The sequence below is a fragment of the Spermophilus citellus genome (genome assembly GCF_964194105.1).
Source record: "Spermophilus citellus genome assembly, chromosome: 8".
Classification (NCBI taxonomy): Eukaryota; Metazoa; Chordata; class Mammalia; order Rodentia; family Sciuridae; genus Spermophilus; species Spermophilus citellus.
The window spans coordinates 128,953,236-128,971,615 of NC_138189.1; the positions used below are offsets into that span (position 1 = coordinate 128,953,236).

The window sequence follows — 18,380 nt, forward strand, 5'->3', positions numbered from 1 at the left end:
CACTGGCCCGTCATTTTAAACTGGGAATTCTCTCTTACCACATGACCATTTTTGATGTTACCAGTTCCAACCTAATTACTGAAACAGTTGTGAAAACATCTGCAATTAAGTTTCCATTTTCCCTTGAAAGGAGAAAAAGAAAGACAAGGGAAAACGTATTCTACCATGTCTTCACCATCCAGATGCTGTAGTTCTTTATGACTGCTGTGGAAAGTTAGTCCTCTCAACAATCCAACATGGTGGAGGTTACTTTCCCCACTTACAGCTGGAGAAGTTGCGACTCCGAGATAGAGATAGAAACACACTCCCCTAACTGCTCCAGGGCCACCATCCAAGCACAGGCAGCCCCACCCCAACCCCCATTCTTCCTTCAATGCCACACTTTGCAAGCCTCTCCCCCCACCCCCCACAAAGATCTGAATCTCTACCAGACTGGGTGAGGATTGAGCCTTTATGAGTACACATTTACAGGTTGTTCAGGTAGAAATAATTCATTTGTACAGCTCTACTGCCAAGAGGATGGTGTTTATCTCTTACAAACCTTAAGTAAAAGTACATCAAGGGGCTGGGGCTGTAGCTCAGTGGCAGACGCTTGCCTGCATGTGTGAGTCATTGGGTTTGATCCTTGGCACCACATAAAAATAAACAAATAAAATAAAGGCATGGTGTCCATCTACAACTACAAAACAAAATTTAAAAATACATCAAAAACTGCCACCAGCTATCTTTACTGAGCACTTACTACATGCCAGTCTCTTAAGAGTTACTTTAAGTGTCTTATCTCATCTGTCCTTGGAATGACCCTTCAGGGGAGGTTCTATTTCACAGATGAGGAAAAAGGCTTGGAAGCGTTCAGTGATTTGCCCCAAAAAAGTGGTAGAGCCAAGACTCAGAATCCTACCTGTGAACCACTGCCCAGTCATTACATTAGCTAACTAAATAGGTGCGTGACCCACCCATTAGAGCGTTCATCTGGTGTTCATCTGGCCACAAGAAGGGCAACTTAAAACAGAGGCCAGGGACAACTGCCAAGGTGACCTGGTGCTTCTGTGAACACTGATTACCAGGTGTCCGTACCCTTGTGAGCCAGAGAAGGAGCCAACCAGTCACTCACGAAGGAGCAGGATGTGCAAAACCAAGGGATATGGAATCAGAGTCTACCAGCTAACCTTGAACAAGTCAAGTCCTCTCTGAGTTTGTTCTTCATCTATAAAACAGGAACACTGCCTTCTCCAAAGCAGCAAATGGGATCACACACAATCACATGTTTAATCTGAATTTTGAGTTATGCGGCAAGTTGAGCCACAATATCATTCTTGGAAGAACTTGCATAGTAAATTTTTTAAAAAGACATCAATTTTTAAATATGTTTTTAAGAATAACTTTGGAATGAGAAAAATATAAGATATCCACACTATTGTGCCTTACAGAAAAATATATTTAAGATACAGCCACATAAATTGTTGATTTCTATGTATGCACTATATGTTGATTTAAAGACCAAGAATCAGTAAGACAACCTTAATTCCTAAAAACTGCACTTACATCAAATATTTGGATACTTTCTTGGTCAAGAAGCTCAGTTCTTAAATAGATGTCACCTAAGAGGACTGTGGCTGGGTGGACAGAACGGCATGATGGGAGGGGACATCAGAATACTGGCTGCAAACACTTAAGTCACCTCCAGGACTGGATCATTTCCTAGTGGTCACAGGACAGGCAGAATGTTCCTGAACTCAGCCGTGTGACCATTAGAGATACACAAATATTTGTCCCCTTGTTACCAGCTGCTGCCAGAGGACCAAGGTTAATAGAGGTGGCCATTTAAATTTAACTGGTACAAAGTGAACTGTAGATGACAAACAGGACATGAGTCTTAAAACTCCTGTGGGGGAGAGCATCTAGGAGAGTCCCTCACTTGTCCGTCAGATTAATCAGACACAGCTGACACCACAAACTGCAAGTTTTATAATAAGATATATATTTAGGGAGTGGGTGCCTGGGATTGAACTCAGGGGCACTTTACCACTGACCTACCATCCCCAGCCCTTTTTATTTTTTTTTTTTTTGAGACAGGGTCTGGCTGAAGTTGCTGAGGCTGGCCTAGAACTTACAGTCCTCCTTCCTCGGCCTCCCGAGTGGCTGGGCTGGGTGTGCACCACGGTGCCTAGCAATGAGGAGACACAACTGACAAACAAGTGGGACACTGTGGGGTTCAGACGAGGGCTAGCTCCACCCTCACGACAGCCGTGGCCACACCTGTGACCCTCATTTTGTTGTAGATAGTCACATTTGGACTTTGCCACAAGAAGGGCCACTTAACACAGGGGCCAGGGACAACTGCCAAGGTGATGACCCCGTGCTCCCGTGAACACTGGTGACCAAGCGTCCGTACCCTTGTGAGGCAGAGAAGGAGCCAACTAGTGGCTCACGAAGAAACAGGACTCTGTTACTCCACCTGCCTGAGGCCCCAGGCCCCAGGAGAGATGGAACGCGGCATCCTGGGTTAAAGATTGTCACTAGTGAGTTCCTACCTGAGCCATCATGCGTGCACTTTGACCACAGAATATAATCCCTCTCTTGGTTCCCAAGCGTCAGTGTGATCCCGCTGGCGCAGCAGACAGGGGTCAAGGCGAGAAGCTTGGCCGCAGACACGGAGTAGCAGTCTCTTTCCTTCACGGCCCACCTCTGACTGAGCATCATATGACTGCAGGGGATCAGATACCTGAAAGACAGACAGAGCTGCATCAGTCCCTGCGATACCCTGGACCCTGCTGGGACTGAGTCCCAAAGCACCGTCAGCCCTGGTGGTGGCAGCCAGGATTTCTCCTCTCCCCACCCCCACCAGCCACCAGGGCTCGCCCACCCCCGTCCAGGCTGCTCCTCCCGACAGAACCGCCCCTCGCCGGGCATCACAGGCCTTCCCAACTTGACCTCCATGAGCTTCCTCCTTGCCCCTGGCCTCTGCACCACCCGAAATTCCCCTGGAGTGTCCTTTTCCTTTCTCTGCCTGACAAATGCCCTGTCACCCTGCAAAGTCCAGCTCCAGGGCCACCCACCCTGAGAAGGCTCCCGGCTCTCTACTCCAGGATGGAGCCGCTCGCTCCCTTCCCTCTGCTCACTGTTGAAGCACCACTGTCACCTGGTCCACGAGTGCTTCAGGCCTGACTCTTCAACATGATTCACTGCCAGAGCAAGGACCCGCTTCAGCCGTTTGTCCTGCACTCCTGAAAACTTGGGCTCAGAGCAGGCACTGAATCAAGCTGGCCATCAACCACGCTGTGTTACGGTTTGGATGTGAGGTGTCCCCCAAAGCTCATGTGGGAGACAAGGCAAGAAGGTCTGGAGGAGAAATCACCTGGTCAGTAAGTAACCCCTGAGGGGAGCTCTGAGGGTGACTGGAGGCAGGTGGGTGTGGCTGGAGGAGGTGGGCATCGGGCGTGGCTTTGGGGTATGTATTTTGTATTGGCGAGTGGAGTCTCTCTCTTCCTGATCAGCATGTGAGCTGCTTCCCTCTGCCACACTCTTCTGCCAGAATGTCCAGCCTCACTTCACCCTGAGGAATGGAGCCTGCTGTCTGGATTGAGACCCCGCAAATACACTTTTCCTCCTCTAATATTGTTCTGGTTAGGTCTTTTAGTCATAGTTGTGAAAAAGAAACCGGGTGATTAAGTGATGAGAGCATCTTAGTTATGAACCTGGAGGCGATAAAGTGTGCCATCTTCTCTGACGCACCTGGAGCCATTGGCGGGCGGGCTCTGTGCCTTATTCCCAAGGATCTCAGCATATACAGATGCTCAGAGACCAAGAGTGACACAGGGGACAGAGGCATCCTCCCACCTCGGTCTCAACACAGCACAGCTGGGCCCCAGTGGGCACCCCCGGAGGGTGGGCTGCTCCAGCGTGGCAGGAGGGGCCAGGGTACTTGGCAGCACTAACACAAGGGTCAGAGCTGGGGGGAGCACACCGGGGGCCGCTGGACACCAAGGTGGGAGGCAGACCTGTCCGAGACCCATGCTGGCACCCTTGCTTGGGGACCCCAAGAGGCGATGACCAATGTTTGCAGGAGGGCAAGATCTGACAAGAGATGGCAGGCGAGAGTGGAGGAAACCTGTCCTGTGGTTGCTGATGTGAATTCTTCCTTACCACAGGCTGGTGGTATTCAGATTACCCAGGATTCACTGTATCCTTATTTTGGTCATTAATTATTTATGGAATAAACTGCTTCAATGTTTTTATATACTGCAGGAACTCAATGAGTACTTGCAGCTCAAACCAAACATATTTCCTGATTTAAGTTGATATACACAGATTTCTACTGTTTGTTGGAAGTGTTTAAAAAAAAAGGAACACTGGATCAAAGCTAATAAAGCTATTTATCAGATACCACCAGTCAGTAGCTTGAAATTGTTTTAGAATAAAGTGTTACTAGTAATTTGCAACTTTGCAAATACATGCTTGCAGGAGAAAATAAGAATTTTCTTCTAAATAAATCAATTGAAGGGAGATCCCCTGTCGGTTAAAGAGGAGGTTCTATGAAATTGGAAATAGGGGAGTCCATTCAAATGAATAGCCTCCCTAGTATTGAAGGTAGTCATTTCACAGGGTCTTTAAAATGAAGGATCCTCACAGAGGAAGGAACAGACAAACCCTACCCAACCCTCTGTCTTTCCTTCACTTAGAGGGAAAAATTGGGAATGGAATGAATGCTAGAAACTTCTAAAATGTCAAATATCAAAACAAAGTGGCTGTCCATAGCAGAAAGCTCACATAAGCACTTAGCGTAGGTATCTGTCATCACTTTATCTTATTTGTATTTATATTCAGAAAGATGTAAAAGTAGTCAGAGATTAGTTATTGACTTTAGATGTCCAGATGACTTGAACCCATCTCCCATCACAGTAGGGAAAAAAATGTCCACATTGTCCTCTCGGTTTTCGTTAATTCTCCAACCCTGGGTCTACTTCCTTTGTTCCTGGATATCACTCATTAAAATAAACCATCACTTCTGTCACGAGCCAATGACAAATGGAATGGTGACAAAGCACACATCCTGCTTATTGCTACACTGACGAGAAAAACAAAACAAAGCAGTGACATACAGCAAGGTGAGCAAGGCACTTCTCCTGAGATGACAGTCACCCCAGACCGCACAGAGGCACAGAGAGAGACGGCCTGGCCACTGCTCCACTCCTCCTCCCCGGTGCCTGCCTCACTCCTGCCTTCCCCCGCTGCACACCCCAACACTGGGAAGAGGGCAGCATTCCTCAGGTGCACACGCGGCCTCTCTCCAAGCACAACAGCCGCTACGGGAAACTAACGGTGATGTGGTGAACACGGGCACTTCTGGAAGGAAATGCCAACCGGGATATTCAGAAACAGCATTCAGGTGTCTAGCAATTAAATTTTCACCTAAACTGGGGAAGTTCCAGGAGTACAGGGGCAAATCTGTCACCTCACTGCTTGTCAGCATTGCCTGTCTGTCCTTGGCCTATCACATGTCACTTCCAAGGAGGTAGGTGACTTCTTGGTTTTCTGCTCACTAAAATATCCTCTCCTGGGGTGTCTTATTTCCACTTGCTTTTCTGATACCTTGTCAAATAAGAGAAACTTGTATCTGTTACGAATGGAATATCACTTTGAAGTGTCAATGTATAAGAGCATTTGAGTTGCAATAGAAAGTGACATAAGGTTATCATTTATTTATCACATAATAAATAACTTCATTAAAAAGCATTCATACAATCTTTACTGCTCTAGGGCCTCTGAGAACTCCGAGTTTGCCATGAACGTTTGAAAGACAGTAATGGTAGCAAAAAAAAAAAAAAAAAGGATGGGTTATAAATCTATTTTTTTATAAAGGTCACTGAATGGCCAGCAAGCAACCCTGCCATCACCTGGGCCAAAGCTGTCCTGACCCACATGGCTGACCCACAGTGGAGACGCTCTAGCCTCTGGACAGGGGCCAGGCTTCCAGGTACACTGAAGAGCCAGCTGCTCTTCCTGCCATCAAAGAAGCAGTGTTTAAGCATTTACCATTAAAATACAAGCCAGTTCTACCCACCTAGGAGTAAAAGCCTGGTTTTTGGCAATAAGAGACTTCAAGAAGTTGCTCTTCTGGATTCCCTCCAGGCCTGGTTAAAGCTTCCATTGCGTCACTAGAGACCTATTGGGACTCAAGTCATCCTTTGAGGACAGACTACCCAGGGCGCCACTGTATGACAGGATTTGTGTTCTGCTAATGCCTTAAGATTAGTTACTGATGACCTGATCTCAACCCTAAAAAGTTCAAAAACATTTTTTACTTAAAAATCTAATAGGCAAAACTCTCCCATAAAGCGGCACCTCCGTGAGGCCCCCACAACACACAGCTACCAACTTTTCTGGACTCATCATTTAACCGCTCCCTTCTGCTCTGCACCAGCTTTCAGTTGATTCTGGAGCTTATCAGGGTCTTGGAATCCTCAGGAGGTGTTGGAACAGCTTGCTGGGTCCTACCCCACAGCTTCTTGAGTCGGGAGAATCTGGGAGGAGACTGAGAACTTGCATTCCTGACCAGCTCCAGGGGTACTGCTGCTGCTGCTGTTCTTCCAGGATCAACTCCCCCTTAATTTTCCTAAGATACCTATTTGTAAATGCTGTGACATCCACCCTAAATGCCTTCTCCGTACTCTCCATTCCAATCATGACCAGTGTGAACTAAGGAAAGCCCAGGGCTACTCCCTCTTCCCTGCTCTCTGCTTCATCCACCCTTACTCTGAAGGACGGGCAAGTGAGGGTCAGGAAGTCCTGTGAGGAAGGAGAAGGGGGCGGCCAGCTGAGGGATGCTGGCTCTCTCTTCCATTCTAACCACAGGAAGGGAGTGTCAGCACAAACCCTGACCAACTCTCCTCAGGAGCACCTCCCAGCCCTGGCCCTCGCTCCCCTCTCGGCTTGGGGGCAACTTTCTACCTATCTCTGTTGCTGGTACTGCTGGGATGGGTCTCACTCAAGGAGTCAATCCCAAGATTCAGGATCTGGGTTCAGAGAAGAAGAGGAAGAGCAGCATGGGTTAGCCTGGGGTGTTATAGACTTACGCACTGGGGTGTGGGGTAGAACCCCTACACAAAAGCAGATGCTTCCCTTGGGGACTAGAGAAGAGCTTGGCTGGGCCAAGGCAAGACTTGGAGCCAATGAGTCTTCTACCTGCATCACCAAATCAAGTATCTCAGTAGCAGTCTATTCTGACTCCCAATACCCACCAGCCACTGGTGAACCCTTTCCACCTGTACTGAGGGCCACCTGGGCCACCTTGAGGAGAAGTCCTGTTAGCTCAGCTGCTCCCACACCTCCCTCCCTGCAGAATTGCACATGGAAAATGCTGATTAAATATTTATGGAATTTAATTGAAACATAATCACAGATCTGATAGTGCACACTAGATGTGTACCACTACCAAAGAAAAAGCCAAATTGTATTCAACAGCTTTTCATCTTTGGGACAGTCATTTTTAATAACAAAGATCCCTAATAAACATACTTCAGGAGAAAGAACTTCAACCACCATGCCAAAGAGCTTTCATGATACTTGTGAAAATTTCCAAATAGTCTACATGATGTTTCTAGGAACACATTTATAATAAAATGCATATACCCACCCTGCCAAAAAAAAAAAAAAAAAAAAAGAAACTTCAGAGAATAAAACTGAAATTAACCTTGGGACCCAATGCAAAATATAAATTGATGCTCTTGATGACGTTCTTCCTCAGAAGTGTTGCTTGTATTTAGCTTACATTACCAAAGTAAAAATAAAATACTAATAGCATACAATTAATTTTGCTTTAAAGGGAGCCACATACACACACACACAAAGGTGGGGGGTAGTAACTCACCTTAAAACTAGTTGTAGCATCACATCTTCACAATGTAAACCGATGAGAGTTCTGAACAGCGCCAGGGACACCACGCAGAGCTGGGAAGCAGTCAACACATATTCTACTTCAGAGAGTGGAATCAAACTCTACTCCTCACAGATGGCAAATAAATCAGAATTACAAAATAAAATGTGCCCCCCCCCACCCCCAGCAGTGTTGACGAAAAGCACACTGCTGCCAGAGACTGGGTATTCTGGACTTGCCTACGGGAGCTGCTTAGGAAGCCAGTGCCTAGAATTACAGCACCAGGCAGAAGGAGCCTCCTGCAAAAAGGCCTATCACCAACTTATAAAGATCCAGATAAACACGCCCCCTACAGCTCCCCCCACACACCTACTCCCTCCCACCTCCCTCCACCTCCCTCCACCTCATATGGAGCTCCTTTACAGGTAATTTGTTTTCCTGGGTCATTTTCAAACATGGCATTGCTTATTTACAAGAGAGGGATCACAGAAAATTGCATGTAACCCAGACAGTTCCCTGCAGAGAATTCAGCCCCAAGCCTCGGCTCCTCCTTGGTGCAGGGACAAATATTCTGCTTGATTCCATTTCCTACAGTGCTGAGGGTATGATGATATAGCTCCCTAATAAGTTCATTAAAAAATAACAAGAAGTCTTTCAATCTCTGACTTCCAAAAGGGAAAGATAAACTCTAGAACAGGGGAGATCTATAAAGGTGCATTACAAAATCACTGTACCCTTTGAGAGTAAGCTTCCACCAGTCCGCAGGGCTATTTAAGTAATGTAGGCTCTCATTCTTTGCACAGGAGAAAAAAGAGCTTGCCTATCTTCTAGGCAGGATGGCCTTAAAACCTGGTCAACGAAATCCACTATGGTGTTATTAAAAAAGAGCTATACTTGACCTGCCCCAAAACATCTCTTTTGCCCAGGGCAGGTCATACACTTGTAGTTAGCTGGAAGCAATGTATCCTGTCCCATTCCAAGTCATTGCCTGCACTGTTCCTTTACCTGCCATGCCTTTTTCTGCCTTCTCCAAGGCTAACTCCTTCTTATTCTCCAAGGCTTACTTCAGGCATCACCTCCCCTTGGAAATACTCATAATTCTGCCACCCAACCCCTCCTCCTCCCAGTCTCAGGTAGTCTTCTCACCTACTGCCACAGTAACTCCTACAAATCGCTGTTGAGGGTGTTCAGCAGAGTGCTTTTTTCTTTTTATTACTGAACTGCAGGAGTTCTTTATTTATGTACAAGAATTATGCATATGTATAAAACTGCCTATCATTTTGTGGATTTATTTTCAATTTCTTGAGGGTGTCCTTGGAAGCACAGAGTTTTCATTTGATGAAGTCCAGTTTATCTGTTTATTCTGTTGTTGCTCATACCTAAGAAACTACTACCAAGGCTACGAAGATTTACTCCTATGCTTTCTTTTAAGAGTTCTGTCGTTTTAGCTCTTATGTTGAGGTCTTTGATCTTTGATCTATTTCTAGGTTGACACATGTGGTATGAGGAAGGAATTCAACTTCACTCTTCTGCATGTGGGCATCCAATTGTCCCATCTTTGTTTATTGAAAAGACTATTTTTCCCCCACTAATTGATCTTGAAAGCCTTGTTAGAAGAAACCCATTGACCATGAAGTTTTGAGTTTAGTTCTGAAGTCTTAATTCTATTCCATCAATCTCTCTGTCTATCCTTTTACTAATACCATGCCGTTTTGATTGTCATCATTTTGAAGGAAGCTTTGAAATCTCAAATATTTACACCAAAACTGAAACGCAATAGACATTCATGTTTCCCACCACCCAGTCCTGACCATCACTCCCCTCTCTACCTTCTGTTTCTGTGAGTTCGATTACTTGACATGCTTCAAGTGAATGGAATCATCATTCTTCTTTTGTTGATCGGCTTACTTCACTTAGTACAATATCTTTAAGATTCATCCATGTTGTAGCATCTCAACTGTTCTTTTTCCAATTTATTTTGGCTATTCTGAGTTCTTTGCATTTCCATATGAATTTTAGGATCAGCTCATCAACTTCATCAAAGAGGCCAGCTAGGAGTTTCACAGGGATGCATTACATTTGCAGATCCATCTGGGGAGTATTCCCATATCAACAATATCAAGTCTCCAGTATATGAAGATGCTTTTCCATTTACTTAAATCTTCTTTATTTCAACAATTTTTATAGTTTTCACAAGCATAAGTTTTATACTTTTTTTGTGAGATTTATTCCTAAATATTTTATTCTTTATGATATTATTGTCAATAGGACTGTCTTCTTAATTGGATTTTTGGTGTGCTGAGTTCTATTAAACAGAAATAAAATTGACTTTTGTGTATTAATCTTGTATCCTCCAATCTTACTGACCTCCTTATGAGTCCTAATAGCTTTCCAGTGTAGTCCTTAGTCTTTTACATAATATCATGTCATCCTCAAATACAGATGATTTTACTCCCAATCTGTTTTCTTATTTAATTTTCCTGGCTATAACTTGAAGTATATAAGGAATAAAGCTGGTGAGGCAGGCTCTTATCTTGGGGGGAAGCTCTCTTCACTATCAAGTACACTGTTAGTTCTGAGTCTTTCATAGACGTCCTGTATTAGATTTCATATGTTCTCTTATTTCCAGTGTATTGAGTATGTTTATCATGTCAAATGTTGTGAAATGCTTTCTCTGTGTCTACTGGGATGATTATATGATCTTTTTCTTTATTCTGTTCATATGACATATTACATTAATTGATTTTCCAGTTTTATAGCAGCTTTGCAATCCTGGCTTGCTAAATACTACTTGGTCAGAGTGTATAATGCTTTTTAAATATTCTAGGTTCTATGTGCTAGTGTTTGTTGAGAATGTCTAAATTCATAACAGGTACTAGTCTGCAATTTCCTTGTGATAACTTTAGGTTTTCAAATCATAGACATGAGTTGGGATGTATTCCCTCCTGTTCTATTTTTGGAAGAGTGTGTCATAAATTTAGATTAATTATCCTCTTTTGTAATTTGTTAAAAACAAAACATACAACATGAAATTGAACAAATTTGTGATTTCTAAATGTACAATTCAGTAATGTTAAGTATTCAGTAAAGTATCTGTTGCACATTGTTGTGCAACAGACCTCTAAAATATTTACAATGAAATTAAAACTCTGTAACCACTGAACAGCCACCCCTCATTCACCCCAACTCAGCTCCTGTTGGCCCCGTTCCACTTTCTGTTTCTATAAAGTCTGACTGCTTTACATACCGCAAATGAACAGAATCACATGGGTTCTCCTTTGTTGACTGGCTTCTTTCACTTAGTATAATATCCTCAGGTATCACCCTCAGCTTAACATCATCCATGTTGCAACATCTCAAAGTGAATTCTCCTTTCCCTTGTGATTTTTTTGGTTTGATATTTAGGAGTTTGCTATTTAATTTCTATATATTGGGGGATTTTTTTATTTCAATCCATTTTGATCAGAGAACATATTTTGCATAATTCCAATCCTTCAAGATCCACTGAAGCTTTTTATTTTTAAAAGTTTTTTCAAAATAATTGGAACACTGAGGCTTTTCTTATGACAGAGCTCATGGTCTATCTTGAAGAATGCTCTATGTACATTGGGGAATAATGTGTATTCTGCCATTACGTGGAATCGTAAATGAATATTTTCTCTAGTGTAACATCTTAATTTCTTTAACGATCTTTTCACCATATTTTGTATTATTAGTAGTTGCTCTAGTTCTTCTAATATGCTTAAATTTATCAGACTCTACTTTAGGTTTATGTTAAATTAGTTCCGGTGAAATACAGAAATTTTGCCCCACCTAGCTCTATTCCTCTTCCCCTCTTTGTGAGATTACTGTTAACACATTACATCTATATGTTACAAACTCAAAGATACATTGTTTGATTATTATTGTTTTAAAACAATAATTACAACTATTGGAGAGAGGGTTATGATAGGTGGCAGTAATAGCAATAGCAGGATTTTCAAAGGGAATCGGGGCTCCAAACTAAAGAGTGACCACCTAGCTGGTTATGGTGGCACACACCTGTAATCCCAGTGACTCAGGAGGCTGAGGCAGGAGAATCGCAAGTTTGAGGCCAGCCTCAGCAACTTAGCCAGATCTTCAGCAATTTAGAAACCCTGTCTTAAAATTAAAAAAAAAAAAAATTTAAATAGCACTGGGGATATAACTCAGTGGTGAAGTGACCCTGGGTTCCCAACTTCTCAGACTTTCACTTCAAAATATGCATGGAAAGAAATATGGTCTCTAACATCCAGACTTGACACTGGTTCCTTGGTTTTACCTGGACTTAAGGTCTTATGTTCTCCAGAATCCTGCCCCTTGAGAAGTTACCTTCTGCTAATTCTACAGAAGAGCTAACTCAGACAAACCGAGAAAGATCTCCTGTGAAAAACAGTAAGTGGGAGGGCTCTTAATAGAATAATAAATCCAATTAATCTCTATACAATTAAAAAGAAGGTAATGGATGTGAGAGAAAAAAAAAAGGGTGGGGGAAGACTAGGGAAGGAAAGAAGAGAGAATATTCATAATTTCATTACCAAAACAAACTCTCCTGGAATCCAAGTGACAAGTTCCCTTCCTCCTGGGCTCTCCTTACCCGAAATGGGGTGTTGATTCGGCTGGTGAGAGTGTCTAGAATGTGGACATTCTCGTGCTGGTGCAACAGGATAAACCGGAGGAAGATCTCAAGTAGTGCTGGCTCGGAGATGCTGCGCAGGAAAAGGTCCAGGTAGGCGGTTGTGGTCATGACCTCCTCCACAGTCACCTGGGACAGAAGAGAGTGAGCACAGGTGAGTGCCTCTCCATGCTGCGACACTGCCTCCCCAAACCCAGCACTGGCCACTGCAGGACAGGCCAGACAAAGGTGCCCACCACCTACTCACATGGCAGAACACCTCAGGCTGCCTCCAAGCTTCAATTCAATGAAAAAAAAAAAGTGGAAAGAAGCAATTCAAGTGTTATGAAAACTCTACTCATCAGATACGGTTCAAATACGTGTAATCAAAAATGGGGAAAAAAGATTATGAAAAGTATTTACATGGTTGGTTAATCAGAAAGTCTGATGTAACTTGTTTCATTATTAGTCATGCAATAAATATTTACTGGGATCTACTATGTAAAAGCAGCTGGAAACATGGAACATATTTTATGTCCAGGAACATGGACCATAACAAACAAAATGATAATACAATAAAGTGCAAAGGAGAGGTACCAAGTGCTACAGATGTTCAAACATGTTTCTGGAGAGTTTCAAGTCAACTTTTTATAGTATTATTTCAAAGTACTACAAGTACTTACTACTTAATACAGTGACTTTTTATAAAACAAATTAATAATGTTCTAACCTATATGATTTTCCCCATGCAGTAAAATGTCAATCTCTCAGTGAATAAGACTCTGAAGAGTCTAGTTTTTCAAAGAACTGAAGATATCATGCTTGAAGCATCAAAATCTGAACCTTAAACATTTTGACTGGGGCCAGATGCTATGGCACATGCCTGTATTCCCAGCGGCTCTGGAGGCTACGGCAGGAGGATCATGGTTCAAAGCCAGTCTCAGCAACTTAGCAAGGCCCTAAGCAACTCGGTGAGACCCTGTCTCTAAATAAAACACAAAATAGGGTGGGAGATGAGGATCAATGGTAAAGTGCCCCTGGGTTCAATCCCTGGTACAAAAAAAATTTTTTTTGGAAATTTTTTAAGGAGCACATGCTTCTTTATTCTCCTAAAAGTGTGACGTAACATATGTCTTAATGACTAGCAGTCACTGCCAGGGTCATCACTTGCTCTACCTGGGTACAGAAACATCCAGACTCAAATGCAAGAAAATCACCAAAGAAATGGTTTGAGCTTTCAGATACCAAAAGGCACACCCTGGAAATCTTAGAAAGCTCCCTGCAGTGAGTCCAATGGACTTGATTCCAAATGAAACAGAGGGCAATACTTTTTGAGGGATTATATTGTCTCTTTTCTGGTTTATCTTCTTTCTTCCTCCCTTTAAAAGTGGTAGCTATCACTTTATTATACTATTACTGTGCTTTTCCTTTTATACTACATTCCTCTTCCACTTTTAATTCTCAGCTTTCAAAACCCACAGATGAGTTTAGAAACCAGATGTCCAGAGCTGCTAGATACGTGCAGATAGGCCCTGAGTGATGCATCTGTTCGTAAACGCTTGGCGCTATCTATTTTGGCTGTTCAAGTTACTTTTTTAAAAGTTCTTGGTGTTCAGCTGTTCTAGAAAGATGAGTCCAGGTGGATAAGATATTACCAAATCAGCAGTCTGCTTTCTTTATTCTAAACAAGGCATTCTCATGAAGTCCATTTGTATTTGCTCTTCTAGAATCTACTCAAACTCACACTGCAGTTCCCTGAGTGGCCTGGACAAAGTCCCAGAGTACAGCCTTCCCCCAGGTCAGCACCACCAGTGGGAGCCTCAAAATTCAACATGCCCTGCTCATCTGACTGTCTTGAAAGGGCTCCCTGTAGCCCAAACACACCTGTGGAAACAGGGAAGCATCAAGCACTTGGCAGGTGCCCACACTGAGAGGAGTGCTTCTCCTAGACCGCTCCTGCCCCTCCAACAAACTGCTTCTACCCATGCAATTCCTATGTGCGTGGCACTTCTAAGGCTGTCCCAGGACACACTGTGTCTTTTTCTTCATTACTCCAGTCCTGTGTCCAAACCTGGTATACAGTCAGTACTTACTCCTGAGTGAACAAGAGCCCCTAAGGATCTAGTGATTTACATTTGCCAGAGTTGAGCTTTTCTTTAAATTCTTACTTATTTTCTATGTGTATCCTGACAGCCCAGAAAACTAAGGACTTTTTTGGGGGGTGCGGGGGTGGGTGAAGGTGCTGGGGATTGAACACAGGGCCTTGCAAGTGCGAGGTAAGCACTCTGCCACTAACTTATGCCCCCAGCCCAAAAAACTTTCTTTTATAAATAACTCTAAAATAATGGGTGTCATGAAGCATACCTAGGGGCAAATGAACCCAACCACTCCAAACATGTAGTCCCATTAGCTCACTCCACTTGACTACTGCAACCTTGGGCTGTTCAGCAGAAAGTTAATCCAAAATGATTTAGGCAGAAGTCTAATTTCCTAGTGAGCTTGATCACTAGAAAAAAAGTACAACTGTGTAATCCTTCCAAATAGGCCACGTGTGCAGTTCTTTAATACCATAGTTTCAACTTAACTACCGACACAGCTGAACTGACATGTCACGCAGAATTCAAGGAGCTGCTTTTGGACCAATCATGCATCATCAGATTTTCCCCCTTAAGTTACACATGACCTTAATAAGCTCAAAAGCCCAGCAATAAACTCCTTAGAACATAAGCCCCAGTCTTGGGGGGCTAACATGAAAGGAAGGCATTAAGCAGCTATTGTTTACTACTCTTAGGCTGAATAAATGGAAGATTTGATTTCTTTTTAGAAATCAAAGCTGTCATTAATAAGCTAAGAGGATTTAAGGGAGACTTGAAGGAGCAGGGTTTACATAACAGGCTATAAATATTAAAGACCCAATTTCACAAAGTATCAAGTTGCAAACTCTTTATAAATCAAGGTCACACTCACCTTAAACTAATACTCTAACCAGGAAAATCTGGTTCCCTTCCCATCTCTTCTCCCCACCATGTCCTAGGAGCCTTCAGAAGCCTTTTATCCAGGAAAATCTTCTCCTGCCCCATTATCTTACTTTCAGAAACTTTTTCTAATCCCTCCCAATAGGCAACCTCCTGAACGAGGATGAGACCAGAGCCTGAGTGTGATCACTTGAGAGCTGACGAGAAACCACCAGAGGAAAGATGCTCTGCTGTGCAGACAGCCCTGACGTGGCAGGAGCCAGACAGGAAGACAGCAGACCTCGTGCTCCAGGGACAAAGCACACTGAGTGTGAGTGTAGGGAAGACCCATGTCTCACAGATGACCACCAACGTTCACTGACTGGTTCCCACACGAACTGCAGGTAGGTATGAGCTTACACAGAAACCGCACCTAAGCACCACATCACATCAGTAATAAAGTTTAAGGATACGAATGTTACTTCATACCAACAGCAGACCACAATGACCAAAATGGCCTAAAGAAAACTGGGTTTCCTCAAATAACTGTCCTTGGCAAGATAAGGACAATTGGACCTTCAGAACCCATCTGTGTGGGCACTCTGATGTGCTTACTTTTCAGGTTCGAGAAGAGGTCTCTGACTTTATTAGTCAAGTCCAATTTCCATCCATCCTTTGAAATAAAATCTTCACCCATTTTCTCTGACCTCCTCCAGCCCTTGTCTGGGTCCCTCTTCATGCCAGGTGCCTTTGATAATCTCCTAAATGGGTGCTTTTGAAAGGACAGTTTCACACCCAAAAGTGGGTGAGTGGATTCAATGTATTATTGGTTCACTAACAGTTTAGACTAGATTCAAACAGAAAATGTTAATATACACTGATTGTAGTAAGAGCAAGTGCTGTTTTGTGAAACATTTGCACATATATTTTGTTGGAAATACATAAAATTCAGTATCATTTATATGTGCTTTGCTCATATTTCCAGTATATATATATATATATATATATATATATATATATATATATATACACATATATATATATGTGTGTGTGTATATGCACAGATCTATACATGTACATATGCAAATGCACAAAACACATTTCTGACCACAAGAAGTCCAGAACATCTGGCACAATTCCCATTCTATCACCCACCAGCTTGTCCCCAGGGCCTATCCTCCAGGATATAACCCAACATGCTCTGGCCTGGAAGAAGTGCACACATGGTTGATATCAGTCCTCTGAACACGATATCAACTAGTTTTCAGTCAACTTAACTCCTTTTTATCTTTGCCTAAGAACTCCAAGTGTATCTTTTTTATTAGAATTTCAAGTTTTTAATAAATGGACAGTTTGTTTTCTTTTTTAAAAGGAGATGGGTGGAGGAGGTGACACCGTGTGTCCCGTTCCACTTCTATAAAATCAAAACTCTATAAAAAAAAAAATTAAGGCCAGACCCAGGCGCAGCCATCATGCCCACAATTGCAGCAGCACATTAACTTAATGCGTAGGAGTGAAATTGAGCATACAGACATCCTGACCTTTCTGTAATCAGCTCTAGTTGGGCAACTCCATTTGCATCTAAATTAGCACCAGAATCCTCCCTATAATGGCTGGTTTATGTGTGTCCTGGAAAATAAATTTCCCACCTGCTAATTGTTTTTCGGTGATCCAGTCACATTGCAGCAAACAGATGGATCCTACCTTCTGTCACTCAGGTAGGTGGCAGGCAGTGGGGTTGGGTGACTGTGGCACCCTCTCCAAGTTAGAAGCCACCTTTCCTTGGCTTTTCTTTTGATGTCAGAGGAGAAAACTAGCTAATGGCTGGTTCTGGTGGGTCACCTATGAGTCCTTATCCCTAGTGGCTTCAACCAAAGTGAGGAAACAGGTGAGATCTAGGAGAACGTGGCTCACACACAGCAGCAGAGGGGAAAGGAATGCTGGGGCTGGACAGGCCAAGACAGGGGTGAACCGGTCTGCACAGAGAGGACGGGGTGCAAGCCCAAGGCTGGTCCACCCACGCAGGCAAGGGCAGCAGCTTGAGGGACTCCAAGGACACCGAGCGCCCACAGAACATTCAAGTACAGAAAGGGAAGGCGCAGACGCCCTGGCTCTCAGTGGGCAGCCCCTCAGTTCCAGCCAAAAACTCAGGACAGAAAACGTTCAATCATTCAAGGTCTGAAAATAGTCTGCGTTGATGATTCAGGCTCCCTCCCTCCAGGCCCCCTCATGCTTCCCTTCTGCTCCTGGACCTCAAGGCCACAGACTACTGATGCCACCGCCAGAGGCAGGCTGGGGGGGTGAGTGGAGGTGACATTCAAAGTCAGTAAGTTTGGTTATTTATTCCTGAAATATCTGAGAATGGAGGAAATGAAAATGAAGGCTACACTGAGGACTTGGGCAACATAAATTGAAAACATACAGTGAAAATAAGCCAGTGTGTGCCCCTTTCCCGGCATTTCTTCAAAGCATCTGTGATACATCAAACACGGAAGTATAACAAACTGTACCTTCAGGGAGAAAAGGGCAACAGGGAACAAATGGCTTTTCAGGGCCCTTCCAGCCCCGGTGTGGAGAAGCCCCTCTCCATCTTCCCAGTGGAAAGTGGGGATGGGGGTGACCAGGGGGGAACCCGGCATTAGAGACACGGGGGAGGGGGCACAGTGCCACCCTTTGTGCCGCAGCAATGGTGGCACTTCCTGGACCAGGAGGCTTCCTCACCAAGCGCATGCTCTCCGTGACTGCGGCTGGCCCAAGTGTGAGGTGTGTGAATTAACACGGTTCCTACACACCACCCTCCCCAAAGGACACTCCTATAACTTGGGTTTGACTTTTATAGTTTCCCATTTTGTTCTCAGTAGAGATGGCTTTGCCATGAGTATTGTCATTTGTTACAGATGCTACTCCTTTTGGGGTT

General features: G+C 43.7%; 1 protein-coding gene across 2 annotated transcripts in view; it reads right to left on the minus strand.

The window, feature by feature from the left end:
- Nucleotides 1-18,380, minus strand: part of FHIP1A (FHF complex subunit HOOK interacting protein 1A) — a 230,493-nt gene that overhangs the window by 16,745 nt on the left and 195,368 nt on the right. For both annotated transcript variants that reach the window (XM_081304753.1, XM_081304754.1), the window contains exons 7-9: nucleotides 12,492-12,659; nucleotides 7,871-7,950; nucleotides 2,535-2,725 (exon numbers count right to left, since the gene is read on the minus strand). In XM_081304753.1, the coding sequence (XP_081160879.1) occupies nucleotides 2,535-2,725; nucleotides 7,871-7,950; nucleotides 12,492-12,659 (439 nt within the window). The remainder of the gene's footprint in view (nucleotides 1-2,534; nucleotides 2,726-7,870; nucleotides 7,951-12,491; nucleotides 12,660-18,380) is intronic.